Here is a 27,878-nt window from a genome sequence, read left to right as displayed (position 1 = left end):
ATGGATGTGTTGGCTGATTCTCCAGATGGGGAATACTCCAGGCCATATTTTGAGAGCCTGAATTTGTCTGAAGGCCTTAATACTAGCAATCTGTAAGGCAGGGTATATCTGAAGGCCTACATTTCATCATACGTGTCACATGGGTACAATTTAGGCCATCCCAGTAGGAAACTATTGGCCTGTAGATTTATCACTTGTATTGCATGGCTTAAGATTCTTCTCTTCTGCCATGTGAACTGGCATTCAGAACAGGAGCCAGCAGTGTGCCCAGGTGACCAAGAAGGCCAACGGTATCCTGGCTTGTATCAGGAATAGTGTAGCCAGCAGGACCAGGGAGGTGATCATCCCCTTGTATTCTGCTCTGGTGAGGCTGCACCTCGAGTACTGTGCTCAGTTTTGGGCCTCCCACTATACTGAGGCCCTGAACTGTGTCCAGAGAAGGGCTACGAAGCTGGTGAAGGGCCTGGAGCACAAGTCCTGTGAGGAGCAGTTGAGGGAACTGGGGTTGTTTAGTCTGGAGAAGAGGAGGCTCAGGGGAGACCTCATTGCTCTCCACAGGTACCTGAAAGGAAGGTGTGGGGAGCTGGGGGTTGGCCTCTTCTCATAGATAACTAGTGATAGGACTAGAGGGAATGGCTTCAAGTTGTGCCAAGGGAGCTTTAGGTTGGAAATTAGAAGACATTTCTTCTCAGAAAGAGTGGTCAGGCATTGGAACAGGTTGCCCAGGGAGGTGGTAGAGTCACCATCCCTGGGGGTGTTTAAGGGAAGGTTGGATGTGGTGCTCAGGGACATGGTTTAGTGGGTGACATTGGTGGTAGGGGCATGGTTGGACCAAATGATCTTGGAGGTCTTTTCCAACTTTAATGATTCTAGGATTCTGTGAACTGGGAAGTACTTTGGCCATATTGAGACACGTGACAAGGAAAAGTGGGAGAGTCCCCCAGTTTTGCCAAAATATGCTTACTCATCTTACTCATATAGTGATAATCCACACATGAATGGAGATATGGCTCAAGCTGTTTATTACCAGGCACCAATGCATATTGACTCAAGAGTCCAGCAGGACCAAAGCTCATGAAGGGGCAGTATGGCAGGTTAAGTTGGGCAAATTATCAAGACTCCGTAAGAGAGGGAAAGAGCAGGAAATGAAAGAAGTTGCACCTGCTGCAGTTGCACTAGGAAAACCTGTAGCAGTTAGGAGGTCAGGATGCCAAGGTGCAAGTGTTATCAGCACTCAAGGCAACACCAAATTCTCGCTGGCAAACATTGACTGGGCTTCTTAAGTGTTTGCTTTGCAATGTTACTGTTGTTTTTGTTTTCAGCACGTTTTCCCCCCTCTTCATAGCAGTACGTATCTGCACTTAAATTCAATTTTCCTTCCTGCCTAATAGGAAATTTTTAAGTATGAAGTGACTAGTGTAACCTGAGAAGAAAATAGGGCCAAAGACGGCTGCTCTTTATTGACTGAGTGCTGTGGAGATAAGTGGAGATAGAAATGTGGTTTCTCCCTTCCTGACAGGGCTGTTAAGCTGGCATGGCCATGTGTGGGCACACCACACAGATACAGTTCCAGTACTGTACATTTAACGCTTTTCACGACAGACTCTCTCCACAACGCAAGGAAAACAAAACCAAGGCCCCTAACGAGGGGACCGGGCTCCTCCGCTCCGGCAGGCGGCGGTGCGGCGGGAAGCGGCGCGGAAGTGCTGGGTGCCCCTCGCTCTCCCGGCCTGCTCCGGGTGTCCGCTGACCCCGGCCCTCCCCGCCGGCCGTGCGAGCGCGTCATGGCCGCCTCGAAGCCCGTGGAGGCGGCGGGCGGTGGCGGCGGCGGCGGCTCGGGGCTGTCCCGCTGGCAGCTGGCGCTGGTGCTGGGGGCGCCCATCCTGCTGGGGGCTGGCGCGCTGTACCTGTGGGGGAGGCGGGCGGCCCGCCGCGGCGGCAAGGGGGCGAGCGAGAGGAAGACCCCCGAGGGGCGGGCGAGCCCCGGGCCCGGAGCCTGCGGAGGAGGAGGAGGAGGCGGGCAGCCCGATGGGCCCGGCCACCAGGAGACGGTGAGAGAGGGACCGGGGGAATGGGGTGGGGGGTAACAGCAGGGCCCGGGATCCAACAGCCGCTGCTCGAGCTCGGTTTGCAGCTTGGAGAGGGGGTGACGGGCCCCCGTAATCGCTTCCCTTCTCCTCGGTTTTCTGCCAGCAGTAGTAGTTTGCTCAGGCTTGGAGAAGTGGCCGAAAGCATCCTGCTGTGAGGTGTGCTTCGACCAGGTGAGTCTGAAACTGACCATCGGACGTCACTGTTCAGCGATGCTGCTGAGAAATGTCATTCTCTGGAAAGAAGACACAGTCCAAATCCTATAAAAATAAAACGTGTTCCATGAAAACGCAAAACCTGTATTGTTAAAGCAGCTGAAACTTCATAGTAGAGTTTGCCTAAATAGGGACGCTCACCAGCCTTGCATTTATCCTGCTATAAATGACCTTCCTGGGAACTTTCAGGTGAAACTGTCTCTACAGAACTTGAAGGGTAAGATGGAAAACCAAATGAGATCCACGATTCCCTTGTATGAATCTTGTATGGAGTCTTCTGTGGAAAAGTATGTCAAACGTGCACTTTCTGCACACCTGCAGCGACTGTCATGTTGTGTTGCTGAGGTGAGCTTACCATTGACAGGCACCCGTAAAGGGTTAAACTTGGCAAACTGGTTGGATGAGGAGCGTAATCAGTGTTATTTTAATTGTGATGAAGTATGTGTTTTTTTTTTTCTGATGTTTATAGTGGTATACTGAAGCTAGTCTTAAACTTGGCTTACTGGAACCAGCTGTAAGCCACGCTGGCTTTGATGACAAAATCCTGTTGAGGTATTCCTGCATTTTCTTCTCCCATTCTTTTATGCTGCTTAGACTGCCTCGAATTGTCTGCCAGACAACAGTTTAAACTTCTTGTCTGAAGTAGTCAGGATTAAAAAAATAACTGTTTGGGAGATATGGGGATGGTAGGTTTTAGCCTTGATCACTTCAGTGATGAAGATTAATGTTATGCAAGTGAGTGTGCAGGCGGTGGTAGGAACAGGCATGGGAGTGGTGAGGAATGTGGCAACTTCATAGCTACTGAATCACAGATACCCTTAGGCATTGCTAGAACTGCAGTGAGCTGCAAAACCTATGCTGGACCTGGAGGCAGTGTTATGTTGTTAGTTCATGGACAGCAGTTCTCGGCAAGCAGCACAGAGAACTTTGTTTGCTGTGGTAGCTTTGCCTGGTGGCGGAAAACAACATCTGTCGCCTTTATGGTGTTGCACTTGCTACACGTGAGCTCTGGGTTGCCGGCTACTCATGCCCTTTATCTAGCTGCAGTGACTTTGCTGTTGCTAGCTCTGGATTTCTTGGATGTATTTCTGGATTGCAGTATTTGCCGTTTGCCATATGGGCATTCTGTAGCTGAACTTGAAGCAAGAGGTAGCTTTTATACAGCAGTTGATTTAAAGCATTTTGTGTCTAGCACTTTCAGATCACTCCCCAAGATAAATTACTCGTGGACTGTGCATTTAAGAGTAAGTATATGGTTGAATGGTATGATCCAGAGTTCCTTGAAAAGCGTTGTTGCATACTGTAAAGAAATGATGGAAATTACTTGGCAAAGCAGTAGAAGATGGGATCAGATTTGCCAGATTACATGAGACAATAGAGTAGCTGGTCTAAATATGGTTCCTACAGAAGAATTAACATGGTTGCGGCATCCCTTTATGTGTGTGGGAAGGATTGACTTCCTGTTTCTCATATCCAAAGACAAGATGTTGTGTAGAATTCATGTTTCCATGCATTTTTTTCAGTTAATGATATTATTGATACGACCCTTGACTCAAAACACAACCTTTGCAGATGCCTTTCTTGTTGACTACCTTTACTGTAGTGCTCTGCCTTTCTACTATGGTGAGGTGAATTTTTTAAACTCAATCAAATTTCAAATGCAAATCTGGGTGGTGATTAAGAGCCAGTAATTCATTTCACAGCTTAAACACAAGTGGGAAGTCTTCTAGAAAACACAATAATGGTCAATAATGGATGGGCTACCAGTAGCTGTGCGTATGTGTTGGGTAACTAGTCTTTTACTTATATTTTTAACATAGGATCTAAACATTATTTCCAAGTTTTCTGTGCATTTCATTAAATCAGCTCTTGCACACATTTGAGATGCTCTGTTCACTGTTTCTGAAGACATGACCTGGATTAATTTTTTTTTTTCTTTAAAATATCCAGGATCTAAAATCTTCTTTGTTATTTATTCAGACTTCTTACTATTTTGCATTCAGTTCAAGCTTTTCTTTTAGCTGCTGCAGAGGCCTCACATTTTTCCCAATGCTGTATCTGCACTAGAGGAGTCTCCTCTCATAAATGTACTGGCCGACTGCAACTGATGTCATGTTGGCAGAAGCCCTTAGCACAGGTGTTAGGTCAGGAAAAGCCGAAGTACTCCTGAGATTGCTTCTTTTGTAATCGTAGCTCATTAACAATATAGTGAACTGGTATTCTTGCACCAATTACGATTAAAAATGTATCTATGAATGTCCTGATAAAGGTCGGGAAGTCATATTGTGTCTGTTCATTACAGAAGTTGTCATCATTTCTCATTGTTTGGGTGGAATGTGTTCTAGCCACTCAGTGACAGCAATTGTTTTTTGTATGCTCTCTAGTTTGTGGTGAATATTGGTATAACTTAACATGTTGGAAAATTAAACTGCTTTGAATTTATTACATTAGTTTGTACCCAGTTGATTCGATTGTGTTTTTTACTTTTTCCATGGTAATTTAGCAAGTTTATGCCATCATTGTGTGAGAGGAGCAAACAGTGGTTAGTCAGTGAGGTAATGCATTGGATGCTTCTGCTTTTTTTTTTTTCTCCTTAAGATCATTCCCTTAAGCGAGTCTGTCCTAGTCCAAATCTCACCCTTTAACTGTTGCATCAAGTTTCTGGGCTAACCCTGTGGCTTTGGCATTCCAGGAGGCATTGAGCCGACTGTTTAGTTGATTCTCTGGCACTGCAGACAAAGCAGGTTTGGTCTACAGCAGGGCTTTGTTGTTGTGCGTTTTCTTGGCCAACATTTTCCTCTGAGCTGGGTGTACTTACTTGAGCGTAGTGGTGAGTGAGCATGGCCAAACTCACTGGCTTGTGCGATGTCACGTTTTCAGGATCAACAGCCAACTGGTGTGGCTTCTTTCCAGGATCTATTTTAATAGCATTTGCTGACTGTTACCTATCTCAGTACTGAAGCATTAAATCACTGTGTGAAAGAATCAGAATTCTTTGTCTGTATGTGTTCGTGTTGGTACTTATTCTGAATTAATCTAAGCAAAATATGTAAAATGTTATTTCTGTTGTATCGTGCATCTGTTGCATAATAGATCTCATCAACCTACTGGAAGCTCCATGTTTCATGTCAGCTGTAGTAGACAGGCGTGGAAAACTCTTAAATATGTGTATGAAAGTGGTAGAACAATTGCTAGACTCTTGGCAGCGTGTGCAGCTCGCTTATTCATGGTAGGCGTGGATGACGCTCGTTTCAAAGGAAGGTGACTGCTGAAGAACCTTGACAAATTGTACTGTAAACTTGGGCTTAATTATTTATAATACATCCTTGCTTGCGCTCTGAATTTCTATCTAAAGCTTGTGGAAATAGTTCTTCTCATATTGGTTTTGGTGCTAAGGAGTACCTTAAAACCATGTATACTCAGTTAATGCTTTTCGATGTAGGTCTGAGATAAGACTTGAGGTGAATGTTAGTCAAAAAAAAAAAGGGTTATTCACTACTAGTGAAAATAACACTTTTTTGGTGCCTGATCTTATCAAGAGGGCCTCTTGGTCCTTTCATTTGGAGAGGAAGAAAGTGGTCTAGACTTCTATGGTGTCTTAGGAAGCTAGTGAATTAATATTGTCTGAAGTGATAGTCCCTCTCCGTGTCATCTGTCAGACAAAGGCTTGTGCAAATCCTTTTCAGTCAAAAGAAAAAGCTGGAACTCGCTGCTCGTGTTTCTGTAGTGAATCGCTGCCATTGTTGACTGGCAGCAAATTTCTAGTTCTGCTTTAAAAAACAATGTCCCTTAAATACACAATTCTAAACTTCTGCTCTGACCACATTGGCATTGCTGGAGGTTACTGCTCTTTATTCTTGCAGCTGCCAGCCTGTTCCTGTGAAGTGGCGGCTGTTTGCATGCAGTTTCCGAACATTTTGTGTGGAGAGCACATTTGCAGCGGTTAAAGTAATAGCTAACAAATTTTTGCCTGTGCTATCTGGTGTTTAGAAAGTTAGGAATCTGCTCATTTAGTTGCCTAGATAATTGAGTGCTTCTCAAATATACAAGTGTTCTTTGGCTTAAAGTCTAGGTTTTAAGACTTCCTAGTGAACAGCTGCTAAAAGCAGTCCTAAATACTGAGATACTATTTTTTCAGGTAACTTCTGAGTTGCTAACAAATTTTGAAATGTTGTCAAGATTAGAAAAAAGCATGTATCTTTACTGAAAGGAATCTATTGAGTATTTTGTAGTATAACCATTATAAAGGTATAAATGGTGAGTGTCAGGGTAGAGTAAACCATGATGCATGTCAAAAAATCATCCTGCTTTTGGCTGTGATAGAAAATATTTATTATAGTTTTGGTTTGGCTGTGTCAAACATCTGTTTGACAACTGGGTCTAAATATTAAAAAAATAAAAAGAAAAAATTGTACTGTAGAGAAGTGTTAGCAAAAGTTGCTGAAATTGCTGCCTTTGTTTGGGCATCTGTAAAATACGCAAGACTCTTGTGATGATAGATATGTTTTTTTAACACTTGCTGGTTTACTCTGACTAGCCAGTCAGAACAAAGCCTGACTGTTCATGTTTTACGTAATAAAAACAGTTCCATCTGTAGGAAATGAGCTCTCAACATGAGCACGGTTTTAAGGAAAAGTTAAAATTAAAAAAAAAAAAAAATCCCCCTGTGGGCATTAAAGATGGAATAAAGGGGTGTTGTGTTTCTTTCTTTCTTTCTTTCTTTCTTTCTTTTTTTTTTTTTTTTCCCCTCTGCAAATATGTAATCAGAAATGGCTGCCATGATATCCCACACTCCTTTATTGAAGAAAACCTGGAAAACAGACTTCTTTAATAGAAGGCTCTTTCTGCTCTGCTGGCTTCAGGCAGGGGTGCTGTCCTCTGGCTTTGCAGTGTAAATACACAACAAGTTTCTGCATTCCCAGTATGTGCAGGGCAAGTGTCAGAATCTCTTCACTTATACACTATTTGTGCTGTGAAAGTGTATCTTCTGTCTTTCCATGGGATGTCTGCCATAGAGTGTCACTGTTGTCATGGGCAGGAACGAAATAAAATTCCCTTCTTGTTAAGTTGGGATTAGAAGCAAATCTTTCTTGTGAGGAACTAAAGCTGCTCTCTGGAGGATAAAGGCTGTTGTAGATTGTACTTAAATGTGGACAAGTAAACTAGTCTTTAGAACTGTACTGGAATGCCATCATACAGCAGAATAACTCTGGTGTAGTTCTTCTGAAACACTCATCAGAATGAATCCAAAGCAAAGAAAGACAGAGAATTTCAAGATGCCCTTCCTTTCATGCTTACGTATTCAGAAAAACCTGTGGCATGTTTCAGTGCTTTATTTATTTATGCTGCCTTGGCAGTCAATTGATTATGAACTTCCATTCATTTTATTGAGCTGGTTTGCTTGCTGCGCTGAGCCCTCAGTTTGTCATCTGGTGAAAGGAAGTTCTTGGTCTGCATGGCCCTTCATTTTAGGGACAAAAAATGTGCAGTGTGTCACACAGAATGGTACTGCAGTAACTGCAATTGTCATGGATCAGTTGAGTAGAAGCAGTGAAACTGGAAGATAGAAGAACTGTTGCCTTCAAAAAAAAGTCTGAAAATATTTTCAGTCTATTGGAAAATAACATCTAGAACTGTTACTTGTGCAAGAAAACTGAGGGAGGTGTTTTTTTCTGTTTACTTCTGGGTGAGGTACATGAACTTTGCTTGAATGATCACTTTCTTACTTATGCAAGCCTTCAATGTAGTAATTGAGAAGGACTGAAAGGCTGAGGAGCAGCAGCTTTAAAAAGTTGGAAAAAGTTCTTCAGTGTTAAATCTGAGGCTTGACAAAGTTTCAGAAACTGATCTTTTGTTAGTAACTATCATTTTCTTATTTGTGCATATAGTGTGATAATTTTTAATGTCAAAAAAACCGACAACACCCAAAGCAAACGAAGAGAAGTGTGGGATTTAGGTTTTTAGTGTTTTTTGGATTTCATCAGGTTATACTGCAGTTAACTGAATATGTAATGGACAAATTATTAAGCTTCTTTGAACAAAGTTATTGGTAATAAGAAAACTTTAAGTTTCACAAAACTGAAATAAAGGATTCCCCCACTTCCCCCCTCCCCGGGACATATCTGGGCAAGATTTTGTTCCATGTTCAGTTGTATACCAAACCTATAAATTATTCCACTATTTTCTGCTATTCTTTCTATTGTGAAAGAGTGTTATAATCAGTGAGAAAATAAATTTCATTAGCATTGTTATTTAAAAAAAGAGTTGACTTTAAAACTTGGCATTGTGGTTTATAAGCAACTTGGAGATGCAGATACACCATTTTGTTATTTTTAATGCACATTTCATAGCCTGCGTGGATTTGTTTTTCATGGGTATGTGATGCTAAGCAACATTTTTCATATAAGCCCTTCTTATCAAAGTGGGTTTATTTATGATGCAGAACTGTATCGGCCTTTGCATTTAACACAACAGCCATTCAGAAAAGGTATATTGCATGCATGTAGAGGACTGTAGCAGAGTAGTGTGACAAAGATTGCAGAGATAAAACCATTCAAGAGTTAGGAGTCTTGTTTAAGGCAGCATAAGGAAAAAAAGAGTTGATTTTCTTCTCGCATTGGCATTGCTTCTGACTGGGAACACAGGTCTGAATGTTACAGCATGGTCCACGTACCTTGCATGTTTTTCTTTTTGGTACCAAGTGACTTGGAACAGCACTGAACTTTGTAGGTTATTTCACAAAGATGTTTCTGTCGTGGTTTGATGTAGAAACGCAGAAGGAAAAATACAAGCTGACTTTCATGCATTTAAGTTTGCCTGTTACGTGTATTAGTTAAAAGAGGAGCAAGTGGTTTAGAGGGAGCCAAGTTTATAACATACTTGAAGTATATGGGAAGTAAAACCTTCCCTTCAGATTTGGGTTGAGTTTTGAAGTAACAATTTATAAAATACACAGTTACTTGGCTCTCCCTAAACGTTTTTGCTCACTAGTTCTGGTCTGTATCCATGCAGTTAAATACCATATACAAAAAGGGGTGAAGCTGATCTTTTTATCAATTTGAACTTAAATCATTAAAACAAAAATCTTGAGAGCAATGCAGATTATTTTGTTCTGTGAACAATGGAGGTGATGTAGATGGCTTTCCTATAAGGCCGGTGACTGGTGAGATCTGACCGAAGAGCTTTTCTGGCAGTAGGGATATTTAAGAAATACTCTCCCTTATATGGTTTCACTGGTAAGCCTCTCTTCAGGAGAATGCCTGTAGGGTAATTGTATTCCATTTGAACATCTATTTTTATGTAGGAACCTAAGTCTGGCACCCATTGTCTGATTCTCTCATGCCTTGATTGGAAACCAAGCCTTAGAAGAGGGGCCTGTAGAGCAACTCCTAGTCCCCCTTCAGATTTTGTGTTTTAAAAATGAGTTAGATACTAAAAACAATCAGACTGGCATGTAACAAGCAGGCATCAAGGAAAGCAGGTTGCTGAAAAGACGATTTGAAGTTTGTCCTAAAGTTGTTTGCGTACAGCTTGTGATGCTGGCAGTGAATGAGAAATGAGAGGAGACAGCATCATAGTCAAAGAAGAGGCAGAAGTGTTGTCAAAAAAGAGCATTTACGATTGCAAGCAAATCACAGAATCATTTAGGTTGGAAGAGACCTCCAAGATCACCTAGTCCAACCTCTGACCTAACAATCCTGGCTTATCTTTTTTTTTTTTGTGTGTGTGATTCAACAAGTGAGATGTAGTGAATTCTGCAGCTATGGCTTAAGGCATTACTACTATCAGTTTTACACTTTCCTTCCTCAGAGAGGTCAGTAGAACAGCACGTGTGTTCGTACCTTTGTTCATTTCAGTCTGGTAGTTTAGCCTGAGTGGCCCTCAAAATTACGATCACTGAAGCTAGACTGTGAAAGGAAGAGAACTCAAGAAGATGGGTGATAGGATCTTTTGCAGCTCCATGCGTCTTGAATGTGAGTCATAGCCCTTTGATTAAAGAGAGGCTTTTTACATCTGATTCCTCATAAACCACATTAAATAACTGGTCTGTAAATCTAGGAGTTACATGCACATGTAACAATTATGATTTCTTCGCAAATGAAGATGTTAAACGAGCAGCACAGAACTTAAAGATTCATTTAGCAAGGTCACAGGCCAGTTAGCGGTTTTCCTTCCTCTGCTAAGAATGATAGACCGTGATGGTGTAGTGCTTTCTGTCAGTGGATGGATGAGCAGGTTGTGTGAAGTTGTAAGGGAGGTGGCTGTGAATTTAGTTAATTAGCCTAGTGCACAGAAGGCAATGCAGCTTGGTTTTTCCCTATAGATTTTATTCATCTTGCTCAGTAGGTCCGTCCGCAAAGTGTTTCTCTTATTTAGTTCATATTCTCCTGAGTCAGCTCTTTACTTACAGGCTGTATGTGTCTCAGTAGGAAACTTTTCCTATTTGAATTGCTTTGAAGGCTTTGTTTACTTTGTGCATTTAGTCTTTGGAGAAATTACTATTTCAATATCAGTGAGAAATCTCATTGGTTCTTCTGATCACCTTTCATCTTAGATTAAAACTTGTCTAGCTTTCCAAAGAGAAATTACTGCATTGCTTAATAGCATTACAGTGAATCTTTTCAAAAGCTTGTTTGCTCTGTCATACACTTGGTGTATATATATATATGTATATATATATATATATATATATTTCCCTCAGAAAATGGAAGGAGGGAGATTCTCAGAAGTCCAGTCTACAGCTTCCCACTCAGCTCCTTTTTATGTCTTTGAAGATGAGCCCTTAAGTGCATTGCTTGTGAGCAGTGAAGCTTTTCTCATTTGAACTGATCTATCACTTTCTTTTTCAGAGCCCTCTTGATAGAGCTCAAGCAGCCAAGAACAAAGGAAACAAATATTTTAAAGCAGGAAAATATGAGCAAGCTATTCAGTGCTATACTGAGGCTATCAGCCTGTGCCCTCCTGAGAAAAACCTTGATCTGTCTACCTTCTATCAAAACAGAGCTGCTGCCTATGAACAACTGGTAAGATGTAATTATAAGTTTATTCTAAAAAATCAAATTGTAAATTATGTATATTGTCATTTTTGTCCACTGAAAGATCCCAGGTGGTGATACGGGCTGCCTTCACAAGATACTACAGCTTGCAGCTATTTTTCAGTAGTTCATCACACTTTTCCACGTGTAACTGAAGCTATTTTCTGTTAACTGAGTCCATTTTATCTGTCTTATGTAATTCCTAAGTGCCTCTCTCTTGTAAGATAAGGTTTTAATTTCTTATCCTTCGGAACAACTTTCTTCCTCACATGTTAGTTTAGTTTATCTTTGCGAGAGTGTTGCTTAACTGTTGAGCAAAAAGCCAAATACTTGAAAGGGATGCTGCTTCAAAAATTAAAAAAAAATCACAGAACTCCTACTAAAGCTTAAGGCCTAAGTTTTGCACATGTGGAAGAAACATTTACTCGGTAGCTGTGCATACATGATGTTAGTTTTAGGAATCAGCTTGTGTTCTTTTTGTTGTGGTATCAATAGTGGTAAATTGCTGCAATACTGGCTTCTGTGGTAACGTTGGTGACCTGAATGGAAAAAATGGCTTTGTATAGTCTGAAGTATCAAGTGAGAGACTGATTCAAGAAACTGAGCCCTGAAAAAGGAGGGATAAAACAGTTCTAGTCTAATCAAGTACTGCTTATAACACTAATTCATGCCATAATTAATGAATGCATAAAAAATGTGGTTCCTCTTCTTCTGTTATTAGAAAAGTCTGTTTCGATCACTAATTTTTCAGATAAATAGATTTCAGTTTTTAATAGCCTTGACCAGTTCTATTCCTACATAATCATTTATCATTCCTTTATGGTAACAGTGTAGTGAATTGAAATAGCAATTATAAGAAGAAAAACACCACCAAACTAACAGTTTCAGCACTTTGATAAACTTGTTTGTTGGTTTTCATTATAATTTCGTCTGTCTTCTATTTTTTTGTGTACCAGTCTTTCAGTCCCAACATTACCTCCTGCAAATATCTTTGCATCAACTCATTACCTTCTCCCATATGCTTTGTACAAAAACTGTCTGGTTTCGTTTTTCTGTAGGAATTCCTTTTCTGTTTTGTGGCTCTTCTGGTGCAGGTGGCTTCCAGTGGCGCCTGGCAGTTTCTTACTGAGAAACTTAAAGAAATAGAAGCAAGCAGGTAGAACCAGAGCCCTGGGAACTGCAGCTACTGTTAGGTGGGCATGACCCCGGAGTTGGTAGTGAAAAGCTATTGTCATGCATCTGAGTAGGGCTTCTTTCATCATGTTGCTTTCTACCCACAGCAAAAATGGACAGAAGTGGCACAAGACTGTACAAAGGCTGTTGAGCTTAATCCTAAATATGTAAAAGCTCTCTTCAGACGTGCAAAGGCTCACGAGAAACTAGACAATAAGAAGGAATGTTTAGAAGGTGAGTGTCTCTTGGCACTTTGAAGATGATAAAATTTCTGTATCTTTTTACTTCTTGTAACTACAGTAATACATAATTATTCATTAAATGCCATTCATAGCTACTGAAAAACATTTTCTTCTATGTAAGAAGAAGCCTTTTATGTTTTTCAAGCTGTTAATCAGCTTAGATCTGAAGTAGTTGTTGAGAAATTCTTCTTACTGTAGCCACTTAGCATTTTCTCTTTCCAGGAAGCTCCTTACATGTTAAAGCAGAATTCATTTAACCTGCTGAGTAAATAACCCAGACAGCAATTATTCTAGTTCCATACAGTACTAAACTTTCTTCTCTATTTGTTTTAGAGAAAAAGTAATCTTCCAAAAACTAAGGTGTTTTTATAGGTGGAAATGTATGGTCAGGAGCAAAACTGTTATGGTCATTTAATGCATTTGACAGGTGTTAAAGGGAAGGCAGTTCCAGTAGCATTTCTTTCTGATGAATAACAGTTATGAATATTGGAACAGATTAAAATAAAAATCCTTTTTTATGTTAACACTATATATTTGGCAGAACCTACTGTGTCAAATCCCTGTAAATACTATTCTGCTGATGCAAGATTAAAAGGCAAATGAATTTTCAGCAGTGCTAATGCTCATTATCAAATAAGGACAGAAAATAAGGTAGTGTTCTGATGACTGGCAAATCTCACCATTAAACATCAAATTAGTTTAATTAGGTGTAAAAATAGCTAAAAATTAGATCTGCTGAAGTAGAAAATAAATCTAATTTTATTTATCTTCTTGCAAGATGCCTTCCTGTCCCATTGGACCATCATAACTAGAAAAGTATGGCTTAGGTCATTCAATCTAGTCCTTTGCAATCACTTGTGTACTATAGAAAAATCCATGGAATATTTACTGGATCTGCCAAGTGCTTGCTGCAGAACAGTTGCACTTCCAGAGTCCTGTAATAATATCTAAACCTTATGAAGTTGAAATAAATGGACAGGGGATAAAAAAGCCCCAGGAGGAATCTGATAGCATGCCAGTTTTTAAATGTAACTCCCTTGTGATGTTAGGTGGTAATGCTCATAGCAATTGTTTTCAACTTGTACTTGATTTTAGTTTTAATGTGTTTCATATCTGAAAGTATGTGTTTTTTTCTTTTTCCTGGATTGCATCAGTTTTCTAATAAAATACTGTGTTTATCTGCCGACCATGTGTAGGCAATAAAATCCTTGGAAGTAGGGTATGTCCATGTAATGGAGGAAAGGCGAAAACAAAACAAAAATTAATCACCACCATCAGTAAAAACTCCCTCCATTGATCCATGGCAGTGTAATATGGGAAGATGTTCCTGCGTTACCCCAGTCTGGGCACTAGTTTACAGCTGCCTGCAGTGAGTAAAGCGTCTCTGCTAGGCACTTACAGGGGTAGAATATGGTACTGCTGCCATTTACTCTTTCATGCTTTTTCTGGCTGTATTGTGTTTTCCAGCAACTCTTATTTTTCTTGACCATGCCAGAGTTGTAGGGAATTGCTATGTGTAGCGATGTAGGATTACAGAAACTAGAGTAGAAATCCAGGGTATTGGACAGTGTTTGAATTTCAGGTCCAAACTCTGCTCATCTGCACTTTAATAACCTTACACAATGACTTAGTGGGAATGATATTCGAAGCCTTTTCCCAGATTTTGATGCTTCTTCATTAAGGGGACTGGAATTTAAATAAAACATGAATAGGAAGAATCAATGGTAATTTTGCATTAATTATGTGATAATTAATTGCATGAATTCCCCATCCCTGTAAGTGTTCAAGGCCAGGCTGGATGGGGCTTTGGGCAATTTGGTCTAGTGGGAAGTGCCCCAGCCCATGGTAGGGGGGTTGGAATTAGATGATCTTTAAGGTCCTTTCCAACCCAAACCATTCTATGATTCCATGAATGATAGGCTCTAGCGCAATAAAGATAACGTACAATAAGAATGAATTTCACACTGTGAAACATTATTCAGGCAGCAGTGGATTAAGACTTTCAGATGCTCTGTGTGTTAATGGAAGAAATATGATATGGATTAGCACTTTAAATTGGCTTGCAAGGTATTTCTTTTGAAGTTGCTTTCCAAAGGTGCAGAGGTCGTTAGAAAAAGTAGGGGATCTAATAAAAGGAAGAGTTCTTAAAAACTGAGAAAGGACTGAACTATGATTGAACAGAACGTGAGTTTTAAAAGTAGAAAATTGTGACCAATCCCAAGGGATAAACTGTGTTAGGACTTTTAATGTGCACATAATATAAACTTAATTACTATCCATTTAATTACTATCAAAGTTTCAAAATGTTGAAAGTCCCTGCTGGAGGTATGAATATTTACTATTCATCTAAGCACGTTTGTCTTTAGATGAAGACATGAAGATAAAAAATGAAGGTTAATTTCCTTCATTCACTGTCATGAAGTCCTTTTACCACAAGGAGATCATTTTGAATACCAATTTATGTCTTGGAAAACATGGTAAACACAGCAAACAGGAAATTGAAGCTTTTGTCAATTACAGGCTGTGTGTTAGTTTGACAATAACTCATTGCTATTGTGGCACGCTTTTATGTATTCCAGTGATTATCAGAATTTGTCTTTAATCTGTTTTTTTTAATGGTGTTTCCTAGATGTCACTGCAGTCTGCATTTTAGAAGCCTTCCAGAACCAGCAAAGTATGTTATTAGCTGATAAAGTTCTCAAACTCCTTGGAAAAGAAAAGGCCAAAGAGAAGTACAAGGTAGGGCTTGTGATACTGCTTAGAAATTCTGATTTCACCTGACTGTTTAAATGTTGATTGTTGGTGTTCTGGCAACTGTTGTAAGTCAGTCGCTGTCTTCATCTGCTGAAGTGTAAAAATTGTCATGAATATTTTTGATTATTATTATTATTACAGAACTAGTGTTTTACTTTTGTTGTTTTCCTCTGGGACCTGGCCAAACTTTTTGAAACCTCTGTAGGGAAGGAAAAACCTATTTCTAACCGATCAGATTGTTTTCCTTTAATAATTAAATTTATGATGACATTTAGGAGACCCTAAGTTGATGTGCTGCCTTAATTGGGGCTTATCTAGACTAGAAACATAATGGAAGCAGCAATGTGTTGGAGCAGTAGTAGTCAAACGTTCATTTGTATATCAGGTGGAGTTCTGTGTGTTCAGATAGGAAGGTTTATAAATGAAAATGATTTTAAAAGATTGTTATATAATGACTAGCTTAAAGTGAGAAGGATGATAGGGTTTTCACCCCTAGTTTATTCTTGGCTTTATAAATAGAAATTTCATGCAGGAAAGAACAGGTTGACAGCGGAATTCATGGGTTTTAAAAAGTAGCAAAATAATAATGTTTTTTTAAAAACAAACAAACAAACAAACAAAAAATGAACAAGCAAACAAACAAAACAACATCAACAACAACAAAACAAAACAAATACTTAAAAAATGATGCAGGGCGAAGTTTTTTCTTTTTATTTGTGGTCAAGCTTCCTGATTCTATCTTGAGAAATATGCCTTTATCTCCTAACTGCTACACGCTATTTGTGACGGTCATTGTGCGTTTCTGTTCCATTTCTGTAATTACGTGCTCATACTTGTATTTTTCTATTTGGGCACTCAGATTTCTTTATATAATTGTTGGGAAACTGCCAGCAGCGGGAGTATGGAAGTAGAGATAGTCAAAAACAGACATTTAAAGTTACTATAGGTTTACAAAAGGTTGGGACAGGTAATAAAACATGCTTGCTTGTTATTTGTGGCTGTGGTTTAAGTACTAAAATATACAGTGGTTTTGAGATGCTGAATTTCTTTCCTGTAAAAACTTACATAATTGTGTGGAATCGAGGTAACAAAAAATGAATCATGCTTTTAGTATGGTAATGGTAGCACCATAAAATAGGTGTGCTTCATACAGGCAGTATTATGATAGAACTTAATATAGAAATGGAGAAGAGTGTATTCAGATTTCTTTTGCAGGAAAGATTAAATTGTAATTCTCCTGTGCAAGAAACTTTTTATGGTTGTACAAAGGATTTTGCACCTGATAGTTGTTACTTCTCACGCTTTGATGAAAATGTTTAGTGTCTGGGCCAAGTCCAAGAGTTAGGATATTGTCTCACTAGTCTTCATTGCAATGATAGCAGCTTCTCTTGGACAAATTGGAGAAAAGGGCAAATTGCCATTCAGGATCTATTTGAATTCAGGCTCATGTTTAAACCACCAGCTTTCATTTTTCACACGATTTATGTGCGCACACACTGCAATGTGTTACGATATCGTAAGAATCCTCATTTCTGGCCATGCATGCAGAAAGATGCCATGTCCTTTCTTCATTCTTAAATATATTCACTTGATTTCTTCTTGTGATGCATGTTGAATTTTGACCTGAAGCTTAAATAGTCCCTAAATGTCAAAAATACCAGACTATCATATGAGATAGTGGAAAGTCATAAATCGGTTCTTTCTGAATATTTTTTTTAGAATCGTGTTTATCCATTTCCACATTTACCATCTGATTTTACTATCTAATGACTTGAAATTACTTTTCTCTTTTTCAGAATCGTGAGCCTCTGATGCCCTCACCACAGTTCATTAAATCCTACTTCAGTTCTTTCACAGATGATATCATCTCCCAACCTTTGCTTAAGGGTGAGAAGTCGGATGAAGATAAGGATAAGGAAGGAGAGGCTTCCGAAGTAAAAGAAAAGTGAGTATACAGTATGTTTAGGGATTATTTGGTGTTGGAATTAAGTTTTTAGTGGTTTTGACATTCTGTTCAGTGTAAGTTGCTGTTTTACAGTACTTGCCATGGGATATCATGTGGTAATAATGTAAATGTATGATTTATATTATTTTTCATAATAAATAATTTTAATAACCAATAAATAAAATTAATAATAAAGAAAAATATGTATTATATTATTACAGAATAAATAATATCAGTATTACAAAGGAGACTTTTATTAAGGTTGACTGACTAGTTCCAATCTGTAGGTGGCTTTGATCCACTAAGCAAAGTGAATAAAGTACAAGATTGGATAATAGGCCGAATATTTGCTACAGCACTATAGTACATCTTATGGGAGGACTGGAAAGTGCTGAATGATGCTTCTGGCAAAAGGAATGCTTTATGTTGAAGAAGAGCTTCCAAGGAAGAAAGCAAGTTAGTCTTCACCAAATCCAAGACATTTAGCTGAGAACAAGGCAGTACTAACAGTATTTTTTGTTACGAAATCCTTTTTTCCATATACGAACTGCACACTGCTCAGTGCGATATTTAATTTTTCTGAGCTGGAATACCATCACAGCACTTTTGTTTTAAGGCAGAGATTATCGCTGTCCTTAATGTGAAAAACATTCAAGGGACACTGAAATCATTGAAAACATTCAAATCATTCAAATGTAGCTAAGTTCGAGGTAAAAAAAAAAAAAAAAACGCACATTATTTCTTTCCAATGTTATTTGGGCATGTATTTCTAAATTGTTTTCAGTCTGTGATGGTTCTGTCGAGGAATATTTGTAACTTTAATTGCAGTGCTAGTGTTGTAGCTCAGTATAGCAAAAAGCTAGTGTTTGTTAAGTTTTAAAGAAAAGTCTGAATTGCAAATGCAGTGCTCAGTGAATACAACTGTTCTTACATCATTTACAGCTCTGGCTATTTGAGAGCAAAACAATATATGGAAGAGGAGAACTATGACAAAATTATCAGTGAGAGCACAAAAGAAATTGAAGCAAAGGGAAAATACATGGCAGAAGCTTTGCTTCTGCGAGCTACGTTCTACTTACTTATTGGCAATGCAAATGCTGCCAAACCAGACCTAGATCAGGTCATCAGCATGGAAGATGCAAATGTGAAGGTAAGATTCTGTCTCAGCTGGACTGTAGTGTGGGTTGAGAAAACGTGTAAGTTAGATGATAAACTTGAAGTATAGTTCAGAGATATTTTTTTTCCAATTTTTGAGGTATTGTAATGGAAACAGTCTATTTTCTTTTACTGTTTTGTAAAATAATTATTTTAAGGGATTGTGTTTATCTGAAGCATCTTTGCTAAGTCATAAAAATTAACAAACAAAGGAAGCTGAATCAATTAGAGGCTTATGGAATCTTAAAAATCAGTTCATAAATAAGCAGATAAACATTAACTGCACTTGCATATTTAATGGTTGCTAAAATGCTTGTGTATTTGTATGTGCAGGGAAACTGTCTTGTAAAGAATTTGGTTGGGGGGAGGTGAAGATCCACATAGATGAAAGCATAATTTCAAACATTTGAAATTAGCCAATGGGGTTGACTGATTTAGATTTAATGTGAAATTTATTCATGCTTAGAATAACATCTGTCAGTAGGAAAAAGTAGTCAAATGGAAAATTTAGTGTAATTATAACAAAGTCCTAAATTGGGAGACGTGTTGAAATGGCTAATACTTTTTTGAACTTGTCTTTTTATAGCTCCGAGCTAATGCTCTGATCAAACGAGGAAGTATGTATATGCAGCAGCAGCAACCTGCACTGTCCACTCAAGACTTTAACATGGCTGCTGATATCGATCCTCAAAATGCAGATGTTTACCACCATCGAGGACAAGTAAGAAACATTAGAGATTTAGTCCCAATACAAGAAAGTTTCAGTGTATGCTAAAAGAAAAGTAAATGAGCAGTACATCATTGGACACAGTTTATATTTGTGGCAAAAACAGAGGAAGTCCTCCTTTGGAGCTGTTGAGGAATAAATACACAGTGAAATTTTCACGTTCAGGTTAGGCAGAAGCAGCAAATTTCTGTAGCTATCGGATACAATGCAGAGTGACAAAGTTTCAGCCCTCTGTCAACAGGAACTCTGATTTAAAAGTATTAAGGCTTATATACATTTACAGAGCAGTATCTACATAGGAGGAAACTGTGTGACGGAAAATAGAACCATGTGTTCCTGCCAACTCACAATCTGCGTCCCTGCAGCCTAAACAGGCATCTGTTCAGCTCATCCCTCTCCCACTTGTGATGCTGTTGTGTCCTTCAGTAATTCATAGGCCTGAAGAGGCCTGCTTCCACTCAGCTGTAATATGAAAGATGCTGCAAGGAAAAGGAGCCATATGGAGATATGCTAAGTTGTTTTTTGTAGGGAAGACTTCCACAGATCAAGTGCCTCTCTCCATGAATTTGGTAGATCTCTTTAGTGCTAAGAAAAAAGAACAGTGTTATTTATTAATTGAAGGGGATGAAAGTTTTCTGCAGACTGAAAATTAGTATTTTAAAGTAACTTCACAGGAAAGTAAGAAGATGACAAAGTAAGTTCCATTCTTGTGGAAGAATTAGACTGTCCTTAAAAAAAGGAAAAAAAAAAAAAAAAAAAAAAAAGCTGAAATGCCAGTTGGGAAAGCCAAAACATTTCAACATCCAAATAGTCCATAGGCATTAACTACTTGAGAAAATACGGCATAGTTTTGGAGACTAGACATTAAGCTAAAGCAATAATGGAAACTCAATTTCTATAAAATGCAAACATTCTCAATCCCCACATATGGACACTGCCTTTTTATGTATGAAGCTGAAGTTTTATTGGTGGAGCTGTTGTCTTATGGCAGTGATTTTCTTTTTTAGTCGTGGATTTTGTAAGTTTCTAGATACTTATAAAACTGAATTGTGGACAATATGAGTAACTGATGCTAACTGAATTACCACTTAAGTGTATGAAGCACAGATTAAATGCAGAAATAGGATTTTCTTTCATTCTGGTTAGCTGAAAATCCTACTTGACCAAATTGAGGAGGCTGTGGAAGACTTTGATGAATGTATCCGATTGCGACCCGATTCTGCCTTGGCTCAAGCACAGAAATGTTTTGCACTGGTAGGTAACTTGCCGGCTTTGTCTGGGTGTTCTTTCTTTTTAGAGAGTGGTTGAAAACATACTTTGTTTCTCTGTTTTCTTCCCATTCCATGGGAACAAACACCTCAATTTCTTCTAATAATAAGATAGAGAAATAATGCAACAAGAGATTCTTCATTTGGAGTACGGGTTTACTATTATTTTGCAGTGCTCATTATTTAAAAGTAGGTCATATTTCCTGTTTTGTGGTAGAGGAACACAAATTTTCACTCTAATTATATGACACAAAGCTTTATTTAAATCAATTTCAATGTTGTGTAAAACATCCATCTTCAGGAAATTGAAAACAAATTATTTCAAGCTACTACAGTGGCTCAGCACGCAGGAACCTCTTGTGGAAAGCTTTGCATGGTGTGAGCAAGGAACAGTTCTAAGCCTGGGATTTCTAGGCTTTTGAAATGGAGGGAGGCTTTTGGCAACTCTCAGACATTGTGGCTTCCCTCTCTCTCACCCTTATTTCTCTACTAGTCCACTCTACCAAGTACTTAAACATACAGTTGGTTCCTAAAAACAGGTTGTGTAGGGGTGTCACCTTCTGGAACTTGTAATTATTATGACACATGTTGGGGAAGTGGGTAGGTCTGATGAGCCATATTTTCCTTTTCTTGTTTAATTTGCCTTTTTGTTTTTTTCTTGAATAGTATCGCCAAGCCTATACAGGAAATAATCCTTTGCCTGTGCAAGTAGCCATGAAAGGCTTTGAAGATGTCATTAAGAAGTTTCCAAAGTGTGCTGAAGGCTATGCTCTCTATGCTCAGGTACTTGCACTTTACTTTTCCTTAAAAAATGTTGCATTCTTCTGTGCCTTTTATTTTGGATAACATGTATTTCTTCAAATAAAATTTTTGAAAAAAGGTTTTGAGATAACGCACGCTCTTTTGCTGGAGTGGGAAGGTAGGTGATGAGAGTCAGGGGTGGTTATTAGGACAGAAAGGTCTGGAGTACACTTCTATTGTATTTGTACATGCGTGTGATAGCTTGTTGGATTAACAGCGGGGAGTGTATATGCAATTTGGGAGTCAAATCTGTGGAACTAAAGTAATGGTTTTGTTCTGACAAATGACATGTTCTGGTCAAGTTTAGTACAGATGTTTAAAATACACATGTAACAGAGAATGCCATTTCTTCTTTACGAAAGTGTGTTGCTGGCTCCAGTAGAATCATAGAATCATTTAGGTTGGAGAAGACTTCTAAGATCATCCAGTCCACTGCCAAGCCTCATCCAGTGAGCTTACCACCTTATAGAAAGAGAGCAGGTTCATCAAGCAGGACCTGCCTTTGATAAACCTATGCTGACTGGGCCTGATCGCCTGGTTGCCCTGTAGGTGCTGAGATAATCTGCTCCATGAGCTTCCCTGGCACCGAGGTCAGACTGACAGGCCTGTAGTTTCCTGGATCCTCCTTCTCACCCTTCCTGTAGAAGAGCATCACATTTGGTAGCCGCCAGTTGACTTGGACCTCCCCTGATAGGCAGGACTGCTGATGAATGATGGAAAGTGTCTTGGCGAACGCTTCTTCCAGCTCCCTTAGTGCCCTTGGATAGATCCCATCAGGCCCCCATAGACATACATCTGAAGTGTTTTAGCAGGTTGTTAACCATTTTCTTGTGGATTATGAGGGCTTCATTCTGATCCCTGTCCCTATCTACCAGCTCAGGGGGATGGGTACCCAGAGAACAGCTGATCTTGCTGCTAAAGACTGAGGCAAAGAAGGCATTAAGTATCTCAGTCTTTTCCTCATCTCTTGTCACTGTATTTCTCCCCACATCCAACAAAGGATGGACATACTCCATCACTACAATCAGGTGTTCTGTTTCAAAGTAGGGAAGCAATATGGAATATTTTCTTTTGATTCCTTTTGATCAGGACAAAAAAACTGAAGCAGAAACATTAAAAAAAAAGGAAGTTGAGACTTGCACTTGTATGTGGTTACTTGGAGTATTCTTAACTTGTTGTTTGTGGATCTGCCATTACAGATGGTACTGTGATCAGTAATTTTTGCACCTAAAACCTAGCGGCTTTCTTCTAAAAAGCCTTGATTTTGAAACTTAATTGTGGTAACTGGTGTGCCTGGCCTGCTCTCTGGTGAGAGAGCTATATCTGATCTTACATCATCAATATCATTTCAATTAGAGTCAGCCTAGCACAGGGTGCATGTCCTGGTTGCATATTGATACACAGGTTTCTCTTTTGGTGCAGGCACTAACTGATCAACAGCAGTTTGGCAAGGCTGATGAAATGTATGATAAATGCATTGATCTCGAGCCAGACAATGCCACAACATATGTTCATAAAGGGTATGTATTGAGTTCTGGTGAACGAATCCAAACGGAAGGTAGGTGCTTAGAAGTTTAGCCAGGAGAAGTAAATTTGCAAAAGCAGCTTAGTGCTGCTAAATATATTTCTACAATTTCTCTTGATGTCTAAATGGTAAATAAGAGTGTAGTCTCAGTAAATTTTCATTAGTGTTTAATTCCTAATTGATTACTTGCTTGAAGTGTATCTGCCTCTTACTGTAGCCTCGTCTTAATGTCTACCATGCCCCACCTTTAAACCATTTGGGATCTTTTTTTTGCTTACTCGATCTGGGTTTTGAGGAGTATGCTGATGTTCTAAATTTTCTCTTTCCTTTGCAGTTTACTTCAGCTTCAGTGGAAGCAAGATTTAGACAAAGGTTTAGAACTCATAAGCAAGGCCATTGAAATTGATAACAAATGTGATTTTGCATATGAAACCATGGGAACGATTGAAGTGCAAAGGTAATTGAAGTGCAGTGTTAAGAATTCTAAGTTACTTTTGAAATTACAGCAATCCTTTAGATGTCCCCATGGATCTTAAACCTTTCCTAAGATCTTCTCCCCCGTGCAGTGGGAGGCCAGCTCTTAACTGTTGTCCTGACTGCTGTTCTGTAACTCTTAGGGAAGGGAAAGCCTTCCTTTTATCTATGGCATAATTCTGCTTTATGATTCAGCCACCTTCATACTTACTGGACAACATGCAGATGAGTGTATGTGTGTTTAAATATATCCCTTCTGGATTTAAAATAACGTAATTGAGCCTTATTAGGCTTCTTGTATATCTAGTGTAGTCCTTAAACATATCTTAATGGACTATTTGTACTGAGAGTCCTGACCTGTACACCCAAACCTACTGTTTGGGTTTAAAAAAGGTTCTGCAGAGATGCAACGAGTGCTTTGCTGGTATTAATTGGGCGATGTTTTGGTTTATTTCAGGGGTAATCTAGATAAAGCCATTGAAATGTTCAACAAAGCTATCAACCTGGCCAAATCCGAAATGGAGATGGCCCACCTCTACTCACTCTGTGATGCTGCCTATGCCCAGACAGAAGTTGCAAAGAAGTATGGATTGAAACCACCGACACTGTAAAAACAAAACAAAACAAAAACATAAAACAAGAGGAGGAAATGACCTTCTAAAGTGAAGTTGCCCACTTCAGCCCTAAAGACGCTGTTGCAAACCATGTTGAATGGTGGAACTTAGTTTTTCCCGTTCGTGGTGTTGTCATTTGCTACATCCGTTAAATGTTTAGGTGTTGTGGGAGTGGTTGTTCAAGGAAGTATGCAATGTTGCATCTTGTTCCTTCTGCAGCAAAAACCTTAAAATGTGTTAAGGGAAATAAAGTTGCAGGGGAACAACTGGAAGATAATTTGGCCATGCAAATAAAAACTTTACATTGCTTCATTTTGGGTGATTACGTTGTGGGCAATTTTTGCTTTACCAAACAATATTACAGCATGTTTTTTGTTTTTCTTTTTCCCCTGTTGATTTTAAAGGTAATACTAGTCAGTGCTGTAAAATAGGTTTCTCTTTTATATGCAATTAATCCTTGAGGGTTGATTTTAATTTTGCAAAAGGAAAAAAATAATTTACAAACTGTTTAATAATAGGGATTTTTTTTAAAGCCAGTAGCTGTGAAGAGAATCCTGTAAATATATGCAAGCATGCACAATCTTCCCTTAAAGCCCTTCCCACCCTCTGCACAACTACTTAGAAATGGTCCTGTGGCAGCTATTAGGGAATTAATTTGATAGTCCTTATCCTCACCCCAGAAAAAGCCATAGTGTACTGTGTAGGAGAGCTAGTACAAAGGTTGTTGGGGGAGAGAGGTTAGGTTAACACTGCTTCGGTGTGCATTTTACTGGAAGAAAGACCATGTTCCCATGCAGCAGTCCTTACTTGAATGTCACGGGAAATGGTTCTGGGAGGTTCTGAGAGACTTTCAAGAACAGAAAGCACTGCTGGGAGTAGAGCTGCCAAGGTAAGGTCATGCTTGCGTATAATCTTTGTAATCTCTCTCTGTTGCTGAAATGTAACAGTTAATAGACTGTCTAAATTCTCTTCATTCTCTAGAGCCTTCTGTGTTTTGTTCTAGTCCTTGTAATAGCCCTCTGCAGGATTAAGTAAGATAAAGAACAAAGCATAGTCTAAAACTTCAAATAATGGATTAGAATCTTTATTGGTTACCTTGTTCTTCAGGCAGTGGATTGTCCAAGATTACAGATAGTGTAGGAAGGAAGCAACTGGTTTGCAAATAGCACATTGGCAAGTTATTAAATACTGGTATAAACAGTATTCCTTGAACTAGGAACCTCACAGAGGGCTTCTCTTCTGCTTTGGGTTGATCTTTCTGGTACTGAAGCCAGTCCTTTGTGCCTCTCCTTGGACTGATGTGGCTGGATAAACTTCACACAAATTCTTAACTGATGTTGCTTAATTCACCATACACGGATCTGGACTTCTTCCCATCTTAAAACCATAGATTTCCATGTGCTGAATTTTCTGATGTTTTTCACCTCCTAAGGAAATGAACCAAACTGTGATCAAACTGTCTTGTTTTCTACTTGTGACGCCACATAGCAGCAGCTCCTATTTTCAGCTTGACCATCGTTTCTCCCAGCAAATAAATTGAGAATGAAAATGGTAAGCAGTAGACATGGAGATTTAATCCTTTTATTTTAGCTAGCTTAGTAGGGAGATCTGAAATCGTAGTGTTGGTATAGAGTTGAAGGCACTGGAAGGTACTTGCAGCTGCTAATAAGGGTATTGCACGTAACAAGTGTCAAATGTCTTCTGGAACTTCCAATTTCTGCATCAGTTACCCGAGAACAAAAATATGCCAGGCTGACTGATGTGTCCTGTTTTCCTGAGGAGTTTTTATTCGCATGGCCTTATCTACATTGGCATTTTCTCCTCTTCACCCTACCTTACCCCATTCCTGCCCCCACCAAATCAATTAAGGGAAAAAAAGCATGTGCTGTCAAATACTAGCATTCCAAATCATCACAGACTCTTGCCTGTTCTTGAACTAGTTTGAAACTGCACTGAAAGGATGCATTGTCTGTAATTTTTTGTAAATGATGTATCACCTGTAAACTGAAAAAAAAATAAATATTACCTTCAAGTATTTCTCTCTGACATGTATAAGAACAGGTTTTGATAAAAGTGTTCTCTATACTTATTTGTGATTGCTCTGAATCTAGGAAAGAATTAATAATAACTGACTCCCTGTCATCTCTCACTCGAACCTTTAAGAAAAGAGGAGACATGGAAGGAACGAGCCTTATCTCTGATTGCTTCCATCAGCTGCAGAGGTATGATCTTGAGAGCTGAAGATTACAGGGGAAAGGAAAGCTGGGAATCCGAGGAGCTGGCATCCTGTTCATGTGCATCCTTGGTTGGATTCTGCTCAGGCTTCCTTTTAGTGAAAGGGAATTTAGTTTTTTTAATGGCTGATACAGATGAGGTTTTGCTTTATACCAGGTGTGCATGTGAACCTTGAGAAAAGATTTTTTTTAACTATGTGTTGAGAGCTGAAGTTGAAACAATTATTGCTGCTATTAAAAAAAAAAAAAAGGTGAAATCATGTAGGAAGTGTAGTACTGAAGACTTGGATAAACTTGTGTCCTAGGGACTGTGGGAAGCTGTTTCTATGCATAGTTGTCATGCATCTTAATTCTGATCATGTAAGATTCCTGCTGTTCACCTTCAGATATAGATAAGTTTGCCAAAATGGAGATTAGCAGTTGTGCCTTGTTTACCAGGATCTATGTGTAGATTGAAAGTGAAGAAAGGAACTAGCATACACTAAGGATCTGTACCCTGATTTGTTCTGGAACTGAGAGTGAGCCAGCTTAAATACTATTTTGAGCAGGCTTCCCCGCTGCAGTGGTAATAACTCTCCCGCTGAATTTAGTTAAAACAGGCATTACTATGTTTTCTACCATGTCTTTAAAATCCATTGAAATCCTTGCAGGCTGAACTTCTGTAGCCATTACAGGGCTGCTGCTGGTTGCTTTTATATACTTAAAATATTGGTACATATGTATAATGTGGATACTTAAAGTGCCTGTCTTCTGCCCCCATAGGATTGAGTACTGACTGCTTTAACTACTACCTAGCTGAGAACTGATTGTGTCTTTTTTGTTTGCAACTCCCCCCATATTCACAGTCCACTGGTATCACTTCTGAGGGAATCTTACTGGAGACTCCTAAAATGTCCTCCTAAGAAAAGGTGCTCAGAGCTGGTATTGACAGACTGAATGAGGCTGAACCCATGTCACCTCTGAAGCTTAGCTCACCAAAGTAGCCCACTACAGATTCTCACCCATTCTCCATTTGGAAGGCCAGGGGAGGACAGTACATGCTATGGATTCTGTCTCATTGTGGCAGGTTACATCTTACACTTCCAAAATTAAGTGGGTAGCCCTTGAGAATCCTGCATTTCTTTAATCCTCCAAAGATAAGTGTCTAGTTCCTGTTCTGCCGCATATTAAAATAGTATAGAGGTTGGGGGTGGTAGGGAAGACAGATTGCAGTAGTTTAGAAAAAATATGGATACATAATAGTTGCTGTGGTTTAGAAGTTAGATTGCTGTGATGGCCATCATTCATGCTGGTTGTTGTGTATGTGGCAGGTACTGATTTAATGCAGGAGACCTAACTCAAATAGTAAAGTGTTACTTTTTTTTATATTTATTTTTCAACAAATAAATCGTCATTTCACCTTGCGCTCTGTGGCGTGTTTTTTAAGAGTTCCAGTACTGTATGTATACCAAAATGCTGTGAAAGCAGACACAAAAACGCCTGCTGGAATAGATAATGCCATTAAGTGGAATGATGGAACCTCAATTCTAGGGGAAAGACTTCTCCGAGTTTGGCTTAATTTAACCAGTAATTTCCCATAGGTGGCTGGGGCCTCTATAAACCACACACAGCTGGTTCATCCCAGAGAA

General features: G+C 39.2%; 1 protein-coding gene across 1 annotated transcript; it reads left to right on the top strand.

Annotated features, from left to right (window-relative positions):
- On the top strand, positions 1 to 27,654 carry TOMM70 (translocase of outer mitochondrial membrane 70). Its single transcript, XM_035332207.1, has 13 exons — positions 1 to 92; positions 1,520 to 2,051; positions 11,153 to 11,326; positions 12,619 to 12,745; positions 15,383 to 15,492; positions 17,304 to 17,452; positions 18,395 to 18,602; positions 19,194 to 19,328; positions 20,481 to 20,588; positions 21,269 to 21,385; positions 22,826 to 22,923; positions 23,263 to 23,385; positions 23,860 to 27,654. Exons 1-13 carry the CDS (start codon positions 1 to 3, stop codon positions 24,011 to 24,013), a joined length of 2,127 nt encoding a protein of 708 aa, XP_035188098.1. The 3' UTR covers positions 24,014 to 27,654.
- The last annotated feature ends 224 nt before the right edge of the window (positions 27,655 to 27,878 follow it).

The sequence above is a fragment of the Oxyura jamaicensis genome, chromosome 1 (assembly GCF_011077185.1).
Source record: "Oxyura jamaicensis isolate SHBP4307 breed ruddy duck chromosome 1, BPBGC_Ojam_1.0, whole genome shotgun sequence".
NCBI classification, from domain to species: Eukaryota; Metazoa; Chordata; class Aves; order Anseriformes; family Anatidae; genus Oxyura; species Oxyura jamaicensis.
The sequence above is the reverse complement of the archived record's forward strand: the minus strand, read 5'-3'. Positions and strand labels throughout refer to the sequence as shown.

Bases quoted from the DNA above. Each gene is read 5' to 3' on its own strand.
- TOMM70 (XM_035332207.1), top strand. From the start codon at position 1: ATGGATGTGTTGGCTGATTCTCCAGATGGGGAATACTCCAGGCCATAT. The intron at 18,603-19,193 runs GTAAGATTCTGT...GTCTTTTTATAG, and splicing joins TGGAAGATGCAAATGTGAAG to CTCCGAGCTAATGCTCTGAT. The intron at 20,589-21,268 runs GTAGGTAACTTG...TTTCTTGAATAG, and splicing joins CACAGAAATGTTTTGCACTG to TATCGCCAAGCCTATACAGG.